A 21,722-nucleotide genomic window follows, 5' to 3' on the forward strand; every position below is an offset into this window, starting at 1 on the left:
AGAATGAGTAAGACGGGAAAAAAGAAGAACTTTACAGAAAGCTAATTGGAGACGCTACTCACTGAAGTGGAGGCGCGCAAAAATGTACTCTTTGGCACGCTGTCCTCCGGCATAAACAATAAACGCAAGAGGAGTGAGTGGGAGAGTGTGTGTGAGGCTGTCAATGCTGTGGGGTCAGAAAAGTGCACAAATGCTGAATTGAAAAAGAAGTGGTCCGACATCAAGGTGGATGTGAAGCGGAGGACGGCTGCCCGACGCCAAAGTGTGGCCAAAACAGGCGGGGGGGGGACGGACGACACAGAGAAGAGGGGCCCACTCCGTTTGAACAGAGAGTCGCCGCAATCGTGGGTGACACTGCTTTCTCAGGGGTGGTGGGAGCACATGTGGGTGACTCTGATTACCCCCAAGGATCACACAGTATTGTTGCAAATTAATGCAGAAGTGCGCAGGGGAAAAGGTGAGGCTGATTAAGACATTTCACACTTTACGCACAGGGTTATTGACATGAGTACTCTGCACACAGAGACAATCAGGGGCTTGTTAGAAAAATCTGAAGCTATAGTTTAACCAGCAAGTTACTAACTTTAACCTGACTAGTAACGATGCTGTGAAGACGGGATAGTATTTGGGGGCGCACATGCTCAATGATGCGCATTGTGCATGTGCGCATTTGCGCATCACATATGATCTGTACATTGATCGAATGAAAATGTTTCCTGTTGACATATACAAATTCATCATGTGATGGCGCTTTAATAGCAATGTGTGTGCAGTCGATAGCTCCGATTACATTAGGAAAACAGGCTCTCGCTGCAAATTGCGCTTTAATGTTGACCTGTTCAGCTGCATTGTATGGGAATTTGATATAGACCTGGCTGACATGCGGATAATTCCGTCCCACACGGCTGGCATGGCTCGGCTCAGGTCGACTGGCACAGTCCCGATCGGTCGGCCAGCTCCCTCTGGAATGCCCCGGTTGCTAGGAACCCCAGTGTGGTCAGCACCTGTATGGATACAGGCAGCGCATGGCTCCTCGCTGTGTCGCGCTCCAAGGCCGGCGGCAGCTCTGCGCACAGTTCCAGGAGGATTGCCCTCGGGAACCTAAAGCGGCTGATGAGCCAGTTGTCATCATGTGCCATTAAATCCTCTGTCTCTGAACACACGCTCTCTTCGTATTACACCATGTACAATGTCTTCTAATACTGCTAAAGCAGCCATTGTTGTTAACGGTATTTTCTGCACCACTCTGCGCATGCTTTTATATCCACTCATGTAATTGCAGACACGTGGGTGTGTTAATTGTTCATCAGTGTTAATTGTTCATGTTCTGATGTGAACATCACTCAGTCTGAGGATTGTTTTCACATTTATTTATTATAACAGTTTCCCAGCATAACCTCTAAGTGTCGCCAAAGGATCAACAGCTGTAGAAACGTGCGTACGCCAGCCATGAAGTTGGCGTGAGGCACCGCACATTTCCACGGTCATTTCACTCTTGATACATCTGAACTTTGCCGTGAAAAATAACGTACGCCACGTTTTTGTGCGTACGCACCCTTTGTACATGAGGCCCCAGGACCTTCTTATTATCAAAGGAAAACTCAAAGCACAGAGATTTCACACTGACAGAACACCCATACCAATGGTATCAGAGATGCCAGTCAAGATCTTAGGGCAGTGGTACAATGCAAGCCTTAAGGACTCCAACCAGAGTAAGCAAATGAAGTAAGATACCTTCAAAAGCCTTGTAACATAGGTAAGACCCTACTTATAGGTAAGTTAAAAAGTTGGTTTGCCCTTTGCCCTGAAGTTGATTCGAGTCTATCAGGATTTCAGGCTATTTAAATTATTTTGTAACCTGTAACGTTTCTCCAGACACAAAAACACCTGGTTCTACAATAGTGTCATTTATCAGATTCTACTCCTCACTTACAAGATCCTTCACAACCTGGCACCATCATATCTCTCGGAACTGATTCACATCTACACACCTTCCCGAACTCTCCGATCCTCCTCTGCCAACCAGCTCTTTGCCCCATCTGCCAACTTAACTACCATGGGGTCAAGAGCCTTCAGCCGATCTGCCTCCCGCCTTTGGAACTCTCTCGCACAAGACATTGGCACTTCTGACTCTGTCTCCACCTTTAAATCCCGCCTGAAAACGCACCTATTCAGAGTGGCATACTCTGTCTCACACTAACTATGCATCACGTTCTTGTTTATTTATTGTACTAATGCACTTTGTAGTCCTTTAGTGCTTTGAAAGGCGCTTTTAAATAATAAATGCATTATTATTTAACTTAGTGAAGAACAATTTTAGATGCATTTAGTTGCAGACAGCACTAATTTATGTTGTAACACTGAAAATGGAGTTTGTGAGTTTAGCAGCAACTCATATTTTCTTGCTACTATCTACATACAACACAGTGTTCACGATATACATTTGCATATCAACCTCAGGACACATACATGACAAGCCTTATTATATAAACAAAATAAGTGTGCCCAGTATGGATCTTTAAGGGACACCAGTGGACAACCAAAGGGCATCTGATTGATGTTTATGTTTAAACCAGATCAGTTGGAGAGGAATGATTATATCCATTTAAGGGCACCAACAGAAAAATGTAATCTATAAGAACTCTTTCTCTGTGATTCACAGTATCAAATGCTTCCTAGACAAACACAGTACTGACAACAGCACATTTATCTAACAGTGATTTGATTTTTTCTAAGAAGAGGCAATAGGCTGTGTCAGTTAAGCAGTTGGCTCTGATGCCAAATTGCATTGGGTTTAGGGGAAAGGAACTGTTATTCCGATGGTGTATGATTTGCTTAGCTTTCCATTTCTCTACAACCTCAGAAATTATAGGTAGGATGCTGATGAGATGGAAGACTGGTAGAATGGGAATCCCCAGATTTGAAAATTGGAGTAACAATAGCAGACATCCAGGCACCTGGAAATTTTCCTGGGATATTGAGATGTTTTTGACTTTGGTGATGGGATTACCTAGTGGCGAGGTAAGATGTTTAAGCATTGTGGTGTCCATTTCAAACACATCCTTTGCTCTTGGTGGTTGAAGGATGAGTGTTTTCTCACTGCTGGTTGATATAGTGCAGAGATTTTGTTAGTTATGATAATGTACAGTAACACAAATCTCAGCTGCAGTAAAAACATACCTATGTAAAACATCAACCAAGGATCTATACACACACAAAATTATTTACTGATAGCACTCTTGACATCATGTACGTTGCTAGAGTGAGGACTGTTTACACATGAAGGGCAACCTCCATAGAACACTTGACTATCTCCCTCTTGGTCACTGTCCCACACACATTTTAACATTCAGTTCTTGATTGGACAGCCAGCAATCTCAAAGCAGCCTGACGCACGCGTAAAACCAAATTCATGAACGAAAATGAGCCAAGACAGGAAAGAAAACGAGCCCAGGTCTATTTTTAGATAATCCCCTTAACTGTGGGTTCCACGGACGTTTGCTGAAACACGGCCCCATTATTCCCTTGAGGCACGATGAGCAAAATGGTGCAGACATGGCCAGTGTTTATGATGTGTATGGCACCAAGATGACATGTGGGGAACAGAGGACAGAAAGGAAGCACAAAAAAGACAGCAGAAAGAAGTACAAAAGGGGAGAAGAAGTTTGGTGGTCGATGGAATCAAAAGGATGAACAATTATGAAATTAAAGAAATTGTGGAAGAACGAGACGAGTACAAGAAGAGACGTGAGAAGAAAAGAGACAACCAGTAAACCAGAGAGGAGCCAGAAATGAAACAGAGACACACAGAGAATAAAAATGCCATGCCACTGTCTGTTATTTTGTGCGTCTGCCGAGCCCAGCTTTCTGGCAGTGAGTCCTCTTCTTCTCTATTCTATAAGAGGGCTGTGACACACTCCAGTGCTCTGCATGCACTTGCCACAGAGGGGAGATAGATCAGATTCTAATGTGCTCCTAGCTCAGCCCGGGATGACAGGGGGAACAGAGAGCCACACTGGGGACGTCTGATTACTGTCAGCCTCCATATGTCAGCACATCACTACACATACAGCAGCAGTCACAGCACAGACACAGAAGCACACTGTATATGGCTTTGCATATTTACGCAAACCAAGTGTTGATGCTGAGCTGTCATACAGCACAGATACTATTCCCTTCATAGTCTGACCTTATTCAGGAAGAACGTTACACAGGGGAGACTGTCTGTCGAGGATACAAGGAGGTGGAGGATTGGTTCTTGTAGCCAATTAGGGTTATCAATTAGTGAGATGAGGTACCCTGTTTTTTTTTTCTTTCCTTGGGTAGGCTGGTGACACGCATGAACCAGGGAGGGAGATACGGCGAGAGAGAGAAGAAAGGGTTGAAAGGAGGAGGGAAAAAGCACAGAGGGAAGCAGTTATCGAAGCGATCCAACACTGGTGAGGGCGACACTTTGACAAGCTGCATGCGTTGCCATGGTTACCAGTCGCCTGTGTGTCATCCCTTTCTTGCATTTCCCCCCCTTTCTTCCCGACATATTGGCGTTCAAGAGGCAAAGGAAAGACACAAGACGAGGGAGAAAAAGATACTATGAAGGAAGGGAAGGATAGAGGTGCCAGAGAAGGAAAGGAAAAAGAGAAAACAGATGGAAAGAGACCAATGAAAAAAGAACAAGTTGGTAATAAGAGGAAGGCAGGGTTAAGATGTAAAATGAGGCGTGGCAGGAGATAACGGATGAAGGTGAAGGTGTTGAGGCAGAGAGAGTGACCTAACTAGACTGGCTGAGAAGCAAGTGGGAGGAGATGGATAAGACATGGGATAGAAATGTATACATGGATGTGAGGAGGAGAAGGAGGGCAAAGAGGAGTGGAATGCTGACTGCAGGGGAATGATCTCAGCGTTAACCCCTGAGACCTCTATTACCTTCAGCACAGCGGCTGTGACTGACCCCAACCCACGACTGACTTATCAGTCTGTTCCACAGGGGCTCAAAAACTATTCCTCCTGCCCAAGGGCAAACCACAAAACCACAGCCATGATAGACATAGAGTCAGTGAGCTGAAGCACTGCCAGTTTTGTCATCACAGACTGGATGGAGCGCTAAGACAATTGTAGCTCATGCTGCAGATTGGCCAGAAAGTAGCAATGATAAAGGTGACAAGGGTTCACTTTGTCAGTCAAATCCAGATGGCAAAATGTACTGTTTTATCAGGCTGTTCCTGTTTTTCCTCTAATTAAGGTAATTTTATTAGAACTGAAACTCAGTTGATTGATCAATTAGTCAACTGATTAGAAATAAACGATATAAAGCACTTGTTCTAGCATTCTAAATGAGGAGATTTTCTTTTTTCTTTCTCTCTTGATGGCAGTAAAATGACATTATGTGGGTACTGTGAAGTTGCTCGGAAAAAACAAGCAATTTGAAGGCATTTTCATTGTTTTCTGACATTTTATTAACCTTACTATTCGAGAACATAATCGGCAGATTAATTGTCAGAAGTATAAATCTTATTACCTTCTATTACTCAAATTAAATTACTTTTTTCAAATAGTGCTAGACGGGCTCCAACTGACTTTAGGCATCCAAGTCTGTATGTACTTCAATATAATTACCACCTGATCAGATATATAATGAAATCAAAACTCAAGTATTGTGATAAATAAATCATTCATAAACAATTAGGCAAATCAAAAGAAAGGTAGTTACTATTATAGTACAGTATATAGCAATACAATACACTAAGACAACATGAAAGATTTTCTACAAACTGAACATTTGTGGGCTGAAGCTATAGCTTATGATGTCGTATTAGTTGTAAAAGCAATAGAAGTTAAAGTTCAGCACCAGCACTGATACTTTTCCCAGTCTCAGTGACCCAGTGTTAACCCGGTGGCACAGAGCTTATACTACAGACACTACTTTGGACTCTGTGAACAAGACTGTCAAGCTTGAACTGGGCTGTGTGTATCTGCAGAGAGCAGTGGCATTTGCAGGGCAGAACATATTTGCATGGCATCAGATAAAAACCCTTTGAATTGTCTCTGCTGCCTGCAGGACTCATGGGTGTTCACCAACAACTGGGCCACTGACTATGTAATTATCACAATGTTCTGCCCTGCTGTTACCATCATTATGCTCAGACTTGACCACGGTGGTACTGTGGTATGATGGCCTTAAGATCTAAACCAGTCTCCTCAAGTGGAGACTGCTGAAGAGAGACATCCAAGGAATTTTCTTTGACACAAACAATCATCTAACTACATTTCCTGGTGTTTAAACACAGCACAAACAGCCAGAGGCATTTTTCAAATACAGTTCAATGCAAATTAGCATCAGAGAATGATGAAAGGGGACAGCGTGTAAGGGCCTTATTCTTTCTTCTTGACATAAATATGTCAAAATAGTATTCAGAACCCCAGGTCCTTATGGGAGGGATATAAATAAGCCAGATAAGAACTGAACGACACACAGGAAGATATTCACCGTCTAATGATAGCATACTTTAGTGGTTGAGTGGTGCTGCCGACCATCAAGTTGCCTTATCAGCGGCACTGCAACAGAAAGACTATCAGAGAAACTGCGTCTGTGAGTGAGTGTGCTCTGATCATGAGCATATGTGTGAGCTGGGCTAGAAATAGCCTGAGCTCAGCATTGCAACCTCCTGCAGACAAAGACTAATAAACTCACTCATGTTGCCACTGTTGCTTTCCCTTTTTCTCCCCCTGCAGCATTTTCATGTGGTTCAGAGTAACGGGGCTGCAATATCCCCTCTCCTTTAGACCTGCAGCGCTCACACACACACTAGGCATACCCAATCTTTTCTGGGGCAATACACCTCATAATGATTTTATAGAACTCCAGTAAACCCTGAAAGCATTCAAGTTTCAATATGCTGTTTACTTGGCTTAAAAAAAATGTAAGGTTGCAGGTTCAAAACCCTAGACGATGGAGAACAGTGAGAGTGAGTGAGTAATCCTCTCCCTTCATTGCCCCTGAGATGCCCTTAAGCAAAGCACTTGACCTCCAGCTGCTCTTGTGGGTTTGCTGGAGGCCGGCGGGACACTGTGGTCGTTGTGGGAAGCCTTGCGTGCATGTGACAATATAAATCTGAAGCAGGGCAGAGCTGAAAAAAACAAACAAATCAGGCATATTCTGCAAAATATTTTCCTGGATAAAGATGAAAAACAGTGGCCAGTGTTTAAGCAGGCAGCAGACTTTTATGAAAACAAGCTCGCCTATTCCCAGTCAAAGAGGTGTTGGCAGATTTCACTTCATTCTAATTTAATTAGAGAGACCTTTTCCAAATCAAAGGCCACCGCATGGAGTCCCAAAGGTAGAGAAAGCAAGTCGTCAGCCGGTGTGAGTGATTTGGTCTAGACTCTAGCTTAATAGGACTGCAGTCTACTCAACTGTGGCCTTGCAAACTGTCTATATGAACATACTGACACAAGCAGAGTAAACCTCACGATCAATAAAACAACCAGCCGTTTACAGTGTGGAAATATTGGCTTCATTTCCAGCCCAAGGAGCTGCTACGTCGAAAATGGATATTGACATAGATGAGTCAGCCTCTTTGATTCTGCATTAAAAATGTATCTATGAAGGAATATGTATTGTTGAGGTATCACTAAGAAGTTATTATCACTGAAGGGCTTATACAGTAAATGACTCACCAGTCTGACCACGGAGCATCTTCTCACCACACTGGAATTCACTCAACCCACACAGGCTTCCACCACTTGTTATAAAAACACACACACATTCATAAAAATGCAACTTGCACACACAGACACACAGACTCCCCTGAGGCTCTCGGGTCTGTTGATCAATGTGTTGCTGATGGGCTACTTGTCACCCCCTCAAACCCTGCAGCAGATAATCAATCCCTCCCTCTTGGACAGAATGATTGTCAGTCCGAAGCCCAATAGGCCAGTTCATCATCAAAAACAGAGGATGCATTAGACAAACTAGAAAAAACCTTAAAATACCAGATAAGAATAGACACATATGTCTTCAGGACACATTAGCCAAATACACACATGCTTTCTGGGTAGAATCTGCCTTCAAATCCATTGTGCTGTGTTCATTTTGGACATGGTAGACCAAAGCTAAATTCAAAGATAGATCAGAATGGACGGTTAAAAACAGCAGCTTGGCTATAGCAAACCAGATGTCAAGAGGAACATTTTTAACAAGCCTAAATATGGCCACCAACATTGTGCTTTTTCCTAAGCAATCATCAACAACAGCAGGGCTGTAAAAAATGAAAAAGTTTAAAGCCAAATGGCAGCTTCTATTTTTTAAGAAAAAATGGGCCTCACATGAGCTGCCTCATCACCTGACCCTTATATTTGCAATTGCAATGTGTTAGGTGAAGAAAAGACAAGGACAATCACAAAGAATAACATTTACAGGTACAGATACACTCATCCATGCACGTACAACAGCTGCAGATGCCCCTGCAGCAGCTATATGACAACCCCTTGTTAATTGACCATTATCTCGTGATTTTTACTTCATTCTCCAAATAGAGAAAGCAACAATCAGTCCATCTATACATCCATTCAAATATCCATCCATTCATATGGATACATTTGCCTCCCTCCCTCCATTTCTCCCTTCCATACACCATGACATGATGGCCCCCCTCCTGCTGGGGCTCATGATCTGACCTCACAATCTCGGGGCCCACATGGTTCCATGATGCTCGCATCCGTTGTGTTGTCTCACACTCTCATTCCGTCCGTGTAAACAGCCACTGCTATCAGTCCTAACATCAGCTCTCACCCCAGCCTCCACGTCTCAATCCCTGGATAGACAGTGAGGTGGCCAGGAGCCCGTAACCATAGAAACCTCTGCCGCTGCTTGTCTGCTCGCTCGCTTACCTGCTCTTGTATGAGCTGAAACAGGGAGCTTCTATCCATATACTGGCCAGGGAGGTGAGTGGAGCCGCCGAGGACAAGGGCATAGGGAGGAGCAAGAGAGGAGTGGTGGTGGTGTTGGTAAGGATGGGATAGGGTGGAGGGGGATTTGGTTGAGGTAGCAGCTGGTGCCTAAATTGTAGCGTCAGGCCCCCTCGTAGCTGCTGCGTCCCCCTTGATGATGGAGAAAACCTGGTGAGCTCGGTCCCTGATTTTCCTTGCTGGTGGTGCTGGCTGGGGTGAGGACCGGTGCTGTGTGGCTCCGTGTTGGTGCTGAGTGTGCGGACGGTGTGCAAATGGGCCGTGACTCTGCTCTGTGCCAGTGCAGCGTGGCGCGGCAGTAAACCCAGCTTCAGCAGACGACAAGCAGGCAAGGCAGATCCAGCAGCTCTCATTCACTCTCCTCCTCCTCCTCCTCGCTCTCCTCTATCCCATTGCACTGACTGCTACCTCTCTCTCTCTCTCTCTTCCCTCTCCTCACACACACTGCACCGCCTGCATACAAATGAGGCAGGGGAGGGAGGTGGCTTCTCTCTTCCAATTGCAGAAGGAGAAGGAGTGGCCAGGGGCTGCGGCTCCTCTCCTCGCTACAAGTAAGGCGTCTCAGGGAGGAAGCAGGGGATGGGCTCCACTGCGGCTTTGCGCTTACTACTGGCACAGACTCCCCCTACACACGTCTGGTCTGTTACTGACAGGCATGCACACACACAAACCCACACACTGTAAACAAGACAAAAGCTACTAACACACAGGCATATGGTAAAAAAAAACCTAACCATCTGATGATTGTGTTAGTTTTAGGGCTACACAAGACAAAAGGAGATGAATGGTTTAAATAGCAACAACTGTCACAAAGACAATATGATACTGATGAAAGAAAACTGTAGGCTGCTTGCAACCTTTCCCATCTCTGTGCTAATTATAAGCACTGGCACATTAGCAAATTGTATGCACTGCTGCACAATCAAGCCCACCTCCAACAACATGCACAAACATAAAAACGAATACGACTGTTTGGATGGCTCACTGATCCCCCAAAGCGCCAAAATGAATACCACGAAAATAACACAAGGCCAGAATCCTCCTGTGCACAATGGTTCATTATAAGTAATACCACAACAAAGGCTGCCGTGAAGGGAGCAGAGCACAAGGGTCAGAACATACCAACGATGAAATGGAACCTGTTAGTGTTCATGTGGGCGGCAGGCAGTGGCTGTGCTTGATTTTATTGAGATCCCTGCTTTAAAGGTGGCCCGTTTTCTCTCTTCACAAATCCGCAGTGACCCCTCCTCCTCAGGACAATAGTGATGGAGAGGGGGGTACACTGAGTAGGACATAAATCCTAACTCATAAAAAATGAAACGGCCTTAAACGCCCTGGAGATGATTGTAGCTGAAGACGCCGTCAGTCGACTTGGGGGCGACTTCAGCTTAGAGATTGTTGAAGCAGGGGTGTGTCTTTTCCTGCGAGATTTACAACCACCTCTCAGCTTCAACAGCAGCTTCTGGCTGCGTGACAAACAGTGCCTCTGCCTGTTTAACTATCATGATTGCACCAGATGTTTGGGCTTTCATTTTCTTAAACATGAGAGGACTTAAAAGCCCTCCTACACATAAATGAATATTTTTTTAAGTGAGGCTTCTCAGTTTATGAAGGCAGTGGTACCTGCTGTATTTTGTTCTAATGGACTGGGCCTCGGCCACCTTGACCGTGGCAGAGCTCCCAGACTTTCTCTTTGTCACCTTCCATTATGCACATCGGACACTTTCTTGTTTAAACAAAACCTTTATAATGACCATCCAAGTCTATAGCAACCACAGGATTTCCCCTGTCTGTGTGGAGGTACTGAAGTCACTCCGCGATGTTCTTTGTTCGGCTACTAATCAATGTTAGGAATGAATTTGTCTCCAATACTCCGTCGTCGTGAGCCTGAATAAGACTAATCTAATTATAAGGTCACTGCTGGAGGATTCGCAAATGGCAATAAGGGAGACTGATTGAAAGAACAGCCAAAATGAAGCTGGATTCAACTGTTGCCTTGGTAACCTCAAAGGACTCCTATCAAACAATGACAGACAAGTACCATGAAGTATAACCCAGTGCAGTAAGAAAATAAAACCCCTCTCAAGAAAACATAGCGTGGAGGGTCTGCCATTTGTAATAAAACTGAACAAGAGGATGAAGTTATTCTGTATGTATGGATAACATCAGTACAATACAATCTGCTATAAAGATGAAATGAAAATGCACAAATGGCCTTGCTGTAGCAAGAGTGGCACTAGAAGCAGGTAAACATAATTCCCAAATATATAAACAAGATGCCAACTAGGCTCACAGCCCCACCAGAGCCATGCCAGTATCATTGTTTCCATTACACTGCCACCAAGTGACATTATCCAGATGACTGACAGAGCGAGATAAGCCTCCAGTGAAATACTGTTTCTGCTGCCTGAAGCATCCCCTAGTTGAATGGTCTCTCTTGAGCCTGACTAAACCCTTCATGTTCTATTCACCCCTGGTGGATGGATGCAGACGGCAGGACGAAACCCAGGCAGCCCGCTCCCTCTTTAACAAGCCCTGAGAGCATCAGACAAAACGCCGGTCGAGCCTCTCTGTGAGAGCCCGGAGAGAATAACAAGGCCTTTCAGGGAGACGGAAACGGGCATTAATTAGACCGCCAGTCTGCACTTTCCTTACCGGCTTAATGACCCCAATGTCCATAAAGCAGGTGTTTATTTATCGGTGTCTGTGTTAGAATGGCTGTGTTTTTGTCAGTGAACCGGAGAGTGAGAGGGAGCTATAAATGCACGTCTTAAAGGGTCTTAATTTAGTGTGCGTCTTAATTATGCACACATGAAGGGTTCATGTATGTTAGTGTATGAAGCTGGTGCTCAATGTTTACCAGACTGTATATGTGTGCTAAGAGTAGGGATTTGATATATCCCCCAGCTTTACAGTTTAAGGATGCATTGAACCAACCAGGATTAATTTAAAACCAGGATACAGTCACTGTTTATCATATTTCTACTGCACGAAAACTTTCTTTACATCTTAGTTTGATCCTCCTTAAACCCAAATGAAAGTCAGCCCTGTTGATCGACAAAAATGTATAGCTAAATATTTTGATAATCAATTAATTTTTCAAATTTTCAAGTTATTTTTTAATATTCCAGCTTCTCAAGTGGGAATAATTTCTGGTTTATTTACTATTTTCTTAGTAAACTTCGGGTTGTGGACTGATAGTCGGCACAAAAGAAGAAATTTGGGGACGTTGCCCCTGGGCTTTGGGAAACTGACTGACACTTTTTAGATCCAACTACATATGAATTTATCGAGGAAATAGTAGGCAGATTAATCAATAATGAAAATAATAGTTAGTTGTAGCCCTAATAAGGATCTAAGGGTTTCCCCCCCAGTTTTGACAGTGGTTCTAAACTTCTTTAGTAACAGAGGATTAAACAGGACTAGAATATTACACCTTATCAAGTTGGGAGCTGTTGCATGTCTGCTTCACAGTAAAGGCTTTAATAATACAATCTGGCCACTGTATACTCTATTATCATACTGTATCAAAGCTTTTCTGTACCTACATTTGTACAAATTATTTCATTTTTACTACACAGCAAGCAGTTTTTTATTTAATGGTCTATACTTGCAGCACATTTAATCATAGATAAATTGAAATGGCACTGCTATTATAAAGCATGTTACGCTTTTGTGTCCCTTTTTTGTTGTTTTTTCAGTAAACTACAACTTACTACCCTGAGTCACTGGGTTCTCCCTTCTGAGGCCAGAGCATTATAAATTGGGATACAGAAACCAATAACCAGAAATTATAAAATCTTAATTAAACTGGTTGTTGAGTAAACACCCACACAGGTTTCTCAGATGGTTTATGTGTATAGCTTGCATACTCACCTAGGCATCCAAGTGAGACAAGGTGCCTTTCAGTGTCTCCCTCTGTTTTTTCCAGTGTGTTGGGAAACATCTTGGCCATCTACCAACCTGAAAACAATTGTGCAGGTACCAAAGGTTTACTGTACGTCCTTAAAGTTGTACCAACTGAACTGAGAGAGAAGAGAAAAACACTTAGAGGAGAGCTGCAGTCTTGGAGCTCAAGACTGCAAGAGATAGCAGAGAATAAAACTTCAAGATTGTGAGTTCAAGGGATGATACTAATAATACTAGTAAAGACTGGTCCTAGTCTATGTAATACAATTAACCCTCAGGATGTTGTCACAGTGCAGGGTCTATTGTTTCCTTAGCTGACCTAATCTTTTACAAATTACAGTAAGGAGACCAATTACTCTTTGGGATTTCTGGAACCTGTCAGCCTCAAATTAAAAAGATGGTGCTTCACACTCGAGCTGCTGAACGTCAAGCAATGGTGATTGTGCAATAGAGGGAATCACCCACATGATGAAAAACGACTGGAAAATGAATCAGGTCACTGAATGACATAGTTTTAGTCCAAACTGCTCCACTTAGAAGATCTCTTGGGGACATAAAATGGAAGAAGTAAAGGAAGGGGAAGGGGGGAGTTAGAGGAAGGAAGTGGAAAGGGGAGAGAATTAAGATGAGAAAGGGGAAACCAAAGGGGGTAATTAATAACACAAAGGGTGTATTGGTAATTCTATAAACTCTGCCAAGAATTCATTCAAAGGGGAGCCACTCCTTCAGCTCCACCTTTGCAATATTACATCTCATATGGAGACGGATCAGTCTATCAAACATCAATTGCACGTTTTGACATTATAGTGTCAATATTCCACTTCTCGATGAGATGAGTACAGGCTTTCTGAGCAGCAGCACATGATTTGTTTGACTGTGGAAGGTTTGAGGGCAGCCTTGCTGTCTCAAATCAACAAAAACTAACCAAAGTGTATCTGACAAACCAGAGACAACATCCTCAACTAAGTTAATCTGAAATAATCATAACTCTTCTCTCTAGTGCTGCACATGTAGTTAAGGATAAGATATATATCACAACCTAAACTGGTCTTTTTTGCCTGCATTTACAGTGCAGCTTCCTCTTTTATAAACATCTGTTACAGCTCAAACTTAAATGTTGGACATAACTTTACATCCTCAGTTTATTTATGCCTATTCAAAGATTATATGGATCACAAATACCTCAATTAATTACCTGTCTTTAAGCTGCTACTGCCCTCTGTTGGCCAAATCAGCAAGCACCACAAGTCACCACTGAGATGAATATAAATATATTTAAATGCTTATTTATTTAATAAATATAATAAAAAATAAAATGTAGCACTGTATATAAAAGTATTCAGAGAGCACAGGAGGCAAAACAACTCGTTTAATTATTGTTATTAAGTTTTAACCTTAGAAAAGAACACAAATTAGAAGAAAGAAAAGCAAGTTCATGAAGTGATCGTCCCTCGTTGTTTTCAAAAGACTAAGGATCATTTTATATTTCTATGAATACATATAATTCTAAAGACAAACATTTCTGCTTAAGTCTACACTTGTCAATGTCGTGGGAGCCTGCTGCAGCAGTTTGTGTCACTTGTGTACTCTAGCTTTCTAAGTCCTCTAGTATTAAAGGGGCAAGGGTTAAAGTTAGGATTAGAGCTAAATGTGGCATTCTTCAAGAGCAATATATCAGTGTTAATTGATTGCTTGTGGCCAACATGTTACATGTTAACTGTGTTTATACAACTTTTTAAAAAAAGTATTAGAAATGTAGTTTCACAGCTCTGCATATTAGTTTTATTATCAATTAGAATGTAAAAACTACTTTTAATTAAAGAATGCCTGTTGACTGCTTGGTTTTCTTTCAGCTGAGCTGTTCTATTCAAAAAACACCTTTCAACTGTTAAAAAATGCTGTGTCATCTTGTACCATGAAAGACAATGGTTTACAATAGCTTCTATTAGAGTAATTTCTGGTGGTTTGACAGACAGCCCACAGGTGCTCTGACACACTGCGTCCAGTGAGAGGGCTGTCATGTGAGAGGTGGTTTGACAGCTGACATTGTGGAAATAGTTACCTGCACTCAGTACTGAGATGAGGGAGTGTTTTTTGGAGTGGCTGTGGTAGCATTTCCAAAGAGCGCCTTGGTTTGAGGCAAACCGATGGGTCTCTGTTGGCGGTTGTGCAGCAGTCAGTGGAGCACTTGGCCGTTGACACCTGCTCACACATCCAAGTGTTGTCACAACTGTCAAAACCCTAACGCGCACACACACACTACCTCCACAGAGCGCACTCACACCCCAGCTGGCCCGAGGACAAGTGTATTAAAACTGCTAGTGTGTCAATGCCTTGTTCTCACATTCTGTTGTCCCAACATGGCACGCTGTTAGTTTAGTGTAGGTCTAATCACCAAGACATAAACAGGTTTATCTGTGACGGGAAAATGGGATGATGAACTAAATAATGCCCAGCTCAAGTGCACAAATGGCATTTTTAAAGCTAGAAACTGGGATATACTGATGATATATTCAATGATATCATGAGGCTGAGCAAAGTAAACAACTGCCAGTAGGTACAGTAGGTAACATGAATGATAATGTATGTACATTTTTGTTTAAGTCCACTAAAAATATGTTAATTTTTATTCTTTCATATAGACCGTGCAGTCCATGCCTTTACTTGAAGCGTTTACCAACTACTGTGTTAACAGTGTCACGGCTCTTCAATCAGATGTATTTGTCTATGCTACACACCTCACACTGATGAGGTGTGTAGCGTTTACTTGTATTGGATCCACACAAAGTACACAGTTGGTTAAAGACCTATCTCTATATAAATGCATTATATGTATGGGACTAAAATGTGCAACACAAAAAACCTTGTGAGCAATTGCATTTGAGGATTGGTATTGAGCATTTATATTCTGCATGTTTCTAATTCATATTAATTTTTTTTAAATTAATGAATGTGTTGTTGAAAAAATGCTTTTGCTCACACCTGATTTAGGTTTGGGGTGCAGGATGGTCACTAGTTCAGGAAAAGCATGTATGTACAGTGTATAAGAGAAATACAAAGAATTATACTGATGCTGTTTGGATACCTCGTGTAAAGAGCAGAAAAAACATCTGTTGGATGTAATTATAAAAGTGTAAAATCACCAAATGAGAATTCATAGCAAGAAAAGAAGATTTAATCAAAAACCTGCCCTCAAACGCTGTTTTCCTTGCCGCCTGAGTAAACAAAAAAGATCTGATTTAATTCAACCTTATCTGAATTTTAAAGCCTGAGTGAACCACTGTACAGTCCATATTGTGGTCATGTGCTAGGATAGTTTGGACCCTTTGACAAATGATCCACAGTGCTGATACAGGGCTCATTGAGGCCTTCAGCAGTGAAATGGTGGGTGATGTTACCCAGAATGCTTTGGGCCAGAGGCAGGACATGACTTGAGACGGTTTAAGCCAGCTAAAATTACAAACTGGCATCAGATAAATTTAAAGGCACAACTGTAAAAGACTCTCAACACAATGGTGTAGCTGTCTTCTTTAAATGTGTGTGTAATATAACTCCCGGTCAACTCCTTACAACTTCTGAAAAATAAACCAGCATGGGGTTAAGCATTACGAAAGCTGAATGTATTTGCACCTCTGACACTTGCAGTCACCTATATTTTATCCACAACAATGGGCAGCAACTAATTATGATTATTATTGACAATGATTATTGACTGGATTATTTTATATAATATATGTATAACTATTCAAACGCCAGGGCATTTAATATAACTATTCATTTTACTGTAATGTGGTTAAAAAAAAGGAGAAAAACCTCATATTTTAGAAGTTAGTGACATCAAATGTTTTCCATTTGTTCTTAAAAATAGCATCAAAAATGAATCATTGTCTAAACAGTTGCATATTAAGATTTTGTCACTGACTAATCGACTATTCATTTCTGCGTGAGCGGCACCACAAAGACACAAAGCCTAAAAAAAACAAACATGTGGGGGGGGGGGGGGGGGGGGACTGTAATTCTGGCTGGGGCCATTTAAGACCAATCATTGGATCAATGTAAATTATACCCAATTGCCAGTCGCTTTTAAAACACAAGCAGTGTAATTAAATGCTCTGGTCATCACGTTACATCTCATTATATTGATAATTACTTGGAAATTGCGCGTTAAGCGGGGCTCGGGTGCTCCAGGCAGCGTGGAGGACGTCCCTCTGTCGGCAGATGAAGGGAGTGGTCTAACCGGGGGAGAAGTCAATGTTGGGCTGCTGCTTTTCCAGCACCGCTTTCTAAACGCGGCCAAAGACAATAACACATTACCAAAAACAATAACGGGCTAACAGCAAATACCCAAATATGTCAAAACATGCTGAGAGCTATTCTGGATACACATGGGCCGAGTAGGAGTCGCAAACAATAGGCTGCTCGTATTATCATCATTAGGCTACTGTGTATTTCTACTGTAAGCAACGCACTGCATAGTGCAATAATTATCCTCCTCCCTCATTTACTCACTCATGCAAATATTTTAATCACTCACTCAAAACAGTTCTCCTTACCCTTTCCTCTCACTCATTCATCTATTTATCCCCCTCCCTCTTTTATGCACTTCTAAATGCTGGTTGATATGAAGCTCTTCTCTCCCTATCCCTCTCTTCCTTACTCACCCCTTCACAAATTCACCCTTTCATTCTCTCCCTCCCTCTTCAGCCCAGCTGTGCCGCATGGAGGGGGAAAAAACACTCACTCATCCACTCATTTACTCACTCACTCACTCATTCACTCACTCACTCCCCTCCCTCGCCCCACGTTTTCACTCATTCAAAACCGCCTCGCTCACTAACCCACTAACTCACCCACCCTCTTGTCTCCACACACACACACACACACACACACACACACACACACACACACACACACACACACACACACACACACACACACACACACACACACACACACACACATCAAAACAGTCATGCACTCACTAGGAGAACACAGGTGAAAGATGGAGAGAGCCACTGACATTTTCCTCACTAAATGAAACTTGCTATTTTTTTTAATTATTAAGATGATTTATCTGCATTATATACAAAACAATCAGTTGAGGCATAAAGGTAATTAAGCAAAAATGTTACTTGAGCAACAGTGGATACTTCATTGCTTCAAAATGGACATTACTAGACTATACTACTGTAGGGGGGCACCTTTCTAACAAGCAGCCTGTTTGGTCCGGTGTTGTTTTGCACAACTGCATATTATGTGAATGAGGACAGAGATTTGGTATATGTATTTTATTGTATTTTAAATGTGTCAAATTATTCAGAAAACCATGCCACAAAAGTCGAGGAGAATCACTCCTCCAGTGGCTGTGACTTTTATATAGGAATCAAAATGGCGTTGCAGGGAGGGACATCAGACCTGGTATTAAAATAAGAAAAAAATAGAGGTGAATCAAAGTAAAGTTTGTGATTGGTGGGACTATTGCTGTTTTGGACAGGCACCACAGACCCTCATAACAATGAGGAGAGCCAAATGTCAAACCTGTTATTGACTGTGATCTGATGCGCCAGTTCCTGAACAAAAGAAAGACATCACTTCGCCCTATATTGAAGGACTTTGCTTTCGGATGCAGCCCTCCTTGCAGCTGGACTCACATCTGGTCACACAGCCGTCAAATATACCCCTGTCAGAAATTTGGTTATCCGTTTTATGACCCGGTATCACAAACCCTGATCTTTGGATGTGTTGGCAACTTTCCTGACAATGGAGCTCGAGTGGCGACTGCCATAGTGACAGTTATAACCAATTCTGTCCAAAAAAGAGCCAACACAGCGAACCCATCCACCACGATACAACGCATATAAACTCACGTTATCATCACAAGTGTCACCTATAACTTACATACGGTGACATTTCATTTATAGGAGGTTTAACAGTAAATAATCTCGACCACGTCACTTAAAGTCAATGGCCGGACTGTGTTAGTTGGGAAAATGTATCGATGTATTAAAAGCAAAAACGGACTCCTGCACTGATCGAATCCCGTGCATCCGTTTAAGTATAGATTCAATTTCGATATGCATTGGAAGATTTGTCCGCAGGTTTCGTCTGTTTGGGTCAATTTAATGCGAATTGTGCAAAATTGTTCACAGCGCGTATTACTTCCAGCTGGTTTTCCTGGAATAAAAGTTGTTGGTCGGCGCGGACGAAGGAGAACAAGTGTGTCCCCGTGAAGCCCAATGTCTCTGCTATCAGCCCATAATGTTTTGTGGATCAGTACTCCGTCGTGGTCTGTAAATTTGTCAGGAGTTGGAGGATGAAGAAACACAAACGGGACGGCGCCAGTTCCATGGAGTCCGCTAGATCAGCTGCTGGCAGTTGGTGTTCTCAATCACGTCCGCAGACAGGCTTCATAGGCTCACTGGAGCGCCTGTGGAATAAGACATTTAAGTGATCCTGTATCCTGACACTACTCTTGCTGTGGACAATTAAAAATTCATCTTTTTGTCTTGAAAAGCGAGACGTGTGGCATATTTCTGCCAGCTCGGACGTTCTCAGGAGAAGCTTTTATTTCTGACTGAGCGTTTATTTCACTGTTTGTGACTCTCCAGTGAGCCAGCTGAACCGGGTGAAATTACACCTCCAGGAGTTTTTCTTTTTCTGTCAACTTACTCAAAAGAGTCACCATGGCAGAGACGTCGGCAGCTCCGGCCAAAGCCAAGAAGGCAGCCAAGCCCAAGAAACCTGCTTCTCATCCCAAGTACTCAGACATGATTAAAGCGGCAATCGTTCACGACGCCAGCCGAAGTGGAGCTTCCCGTCAGTCCATCCAGAAGTACGTCAGGAAGAACTACAAGGTGGGCGACAACGCCGATGTCCAGATTAAAATGGCCCTGAAGAGGTTGGTGGCATCCGGGATGCTGCGCCACACCAAAGGCATCGGCGCGTCCGGATCCTTCAGACTGACCAAACCTGAAGACTCCAAAAAGTCCACCAAGGCTGTGGCGTCCGCCAAACCAAAGAAGGCGGCGAAGCCCGCAAAACCCAAGAAGGCTGCTAAGCCCAAGAAGGTGTCAAAGACGCCGGAAAAACCCAAGAAAGCAGCTGCAAAGAAAGTGAAGAAGGTTGTGAAAAAGGCCACACCAACTAAAGCCAAAAAGGCACCAGCAAAGAAAGCCAGGCCAGCCAAACCCAAGGCAAAACCAGCAAAGAAGGCAGCAAAGCCCAAGGCAAAGACACCCAAAAAGGCAGCCAAAACAGGAAAAAAGAAGTAAAGGACAATATGAGAAAGACTGTAAATACTTAAGGACATGTTTTCGTATATGTATTATTTTTGTAAAGTCTCATGCAAACTTATGGTGTTTTTAACCAGTAGTTTCCTCTCCATTGCACTATATAGCCTAAAGATGCTGTAGAGATCATTGTGAGCGTTTTTATTTGGCGTTAATAATATTGTTGATTTCTGTCTGATCCTTGGTCTCGCTGAAAAGGAAAAACATGTAAATAGGCCTACTGTTTAACTATTGAATAGTTATTGTTAGTGCACGGGGTCATACTGAAAATACAAATATTTCAATGGCGAGCATTGTTGAGCCTTTACAATGTACGGGCAGTGGACGTCAGCAATATTTTCCTAAAGGCTCTATAGTTGACATTCAAGCGCCATTCTGTATATTTTCTCACGTTCAAAAAGACTCATACAAACATCCCACTGTGTTCAGTCACTTTTGAAGACTGTTTATACTGTAATTCAATAAAACTTTGTCATCTTCTACAAAACGTGTTGGTCGACTTACTCCAAGTTAACGCATGAAGTGGACGGAGGAATTACTGAATATACCTATGAATAATACACCTATTGTGAATCTATTAAACAGACTAAGACACTGACTTCTTTATTCACACATAGTCTTAACATATAAACTTGAGCTACTGGATGTTGCAGACAAAGCCCACTCATAAGGGGTCCAATGAAATGAATGATTTTCTGTCGCAGGCAGGCTGATAAACAAGGGTGGAGTTTTACCATAATTAATATCTACTGACTAAGTTATAATGTTGCAAATTCCAGAAATTCCACTCTTAAAGGTAGTTTATGATTAAGGTACTGCATTAGTCACATGAAAAGCAGAGTTAAATATCAAGTTACAACATCTGGAATCGTGCACTCGATTGAATTACATTGCAAGTGCTATTACAACTAATTTGGGGGCAGATAAAGGCTTTGTAGGAGTATTTAAACTTCTAAAGTAAAACCGCTGTGGCTTATAAAAATGCATGAGGGAATAGATCAGTGTTAAGCACAAATTCACTGAAATTGATGAAATCCTCTGTATTACTGGACAAAAAAAAAGAGTGTTGATTGAAAACTGACCAGGGCATCGCAGTTAACTTACGTCAATTACTTTTTCACGCTGTTGTACCACTTCGAACTACAATCCTAACATCTACTCCCCTCAGGGCGGATGCAGAAGAGAGGGGGCGGCTCTGCAGACACACCCAGTGCTTTACTGTCCTGCCTCTCACCTGACGTGCAACACTGCCATCTATTGGTGTCTTGCAGGAACAGGCGTCTCTCCTTGACAGCTGTTGTTACAGAGATGCCAGCAGCTGACACTGGAGTCAAACTGATGAAAGTCAAGATTACACACAGATTACCCTCAGCATGCTGTCATTATTATGTTTTTAAACAGGTGCAAGACTGTAAAACGAACCTTGTTGAACCGCTTCTGGATGAATGATCAAAGCAGGTCATCCACACACGTCAAGTCATGCTGTTCTTGCAGTATAAAGACGCTTTTTTGCAATAGGCTAGTAATTGGTGGTACTTGAACACAAAATGCAGCATTAAT

At 42.6% G+C, this 21,722-nt stretch overlaps 2 protein-coding genes across 2 annotated transcripts in view; one reads left to right on the forward strand and one right to left on the reverse strand.

Moving 5' to 3' along the window:
- rhbdl1 (rhomboid, veinlet-like 1 (Drosophila)) overlaps positions 1–9,317 on the reverse strand; it is a 41,992-nt gene extending 32,675 nt beyond the window's left edge. Inside the window, exons 1-3 of the mRNA XM_062443200.1 lie at positions 8,887–9,317; positions 1,556–1,622; positions 872–1,101 (exon numbers count right to left, since the gene is read on the reverse strand). Of these exons, the coding sequence (XP_062299184.1) occupies positions 872–1,101; positions 1,556–1,622; positions 8,887–9,317 (728 nt within the window). The remainder of the gene's footprint in view (positions 1–871; positions 1,102–1,555; positions 1,623–8,886) is intronic.
- A 9,982-nt stretch (positions 9,318–19,299) lies between these two features.
- LOC134003715 (histone H1.0-B) lies at positions 19,300–20,649 on the forward strand. The gene has a single exon (XM_062442987.1). The coding sequence runs from the start codon at positions 19,557–19,559 to the stop codon at positions 20,142–20,144; it is 588 nt and encodes a 195-aa protein (XP_062298971.1). The 5' UTR covers positions 19,300–19,556; the 3' UTR covers positions 20,145–20,649.
- Positions 20,650–21,722: the final 1,073 nt, after the last annotated feature.

The sequence above is a fragment of the Scomber scombrus genome, chromosome 21 (assembly GCF_963691925.1).
Source record: "Scomber scombrus chromosome 21, fScoSco1.1, whole genome shotgun sequence".
Taxonomy (NCBI): Eukaryota; Metazoa; Chordata; class Actinopteri; order Scombriformes; family Scombridae; genus Scomber; species Scomber scombrus.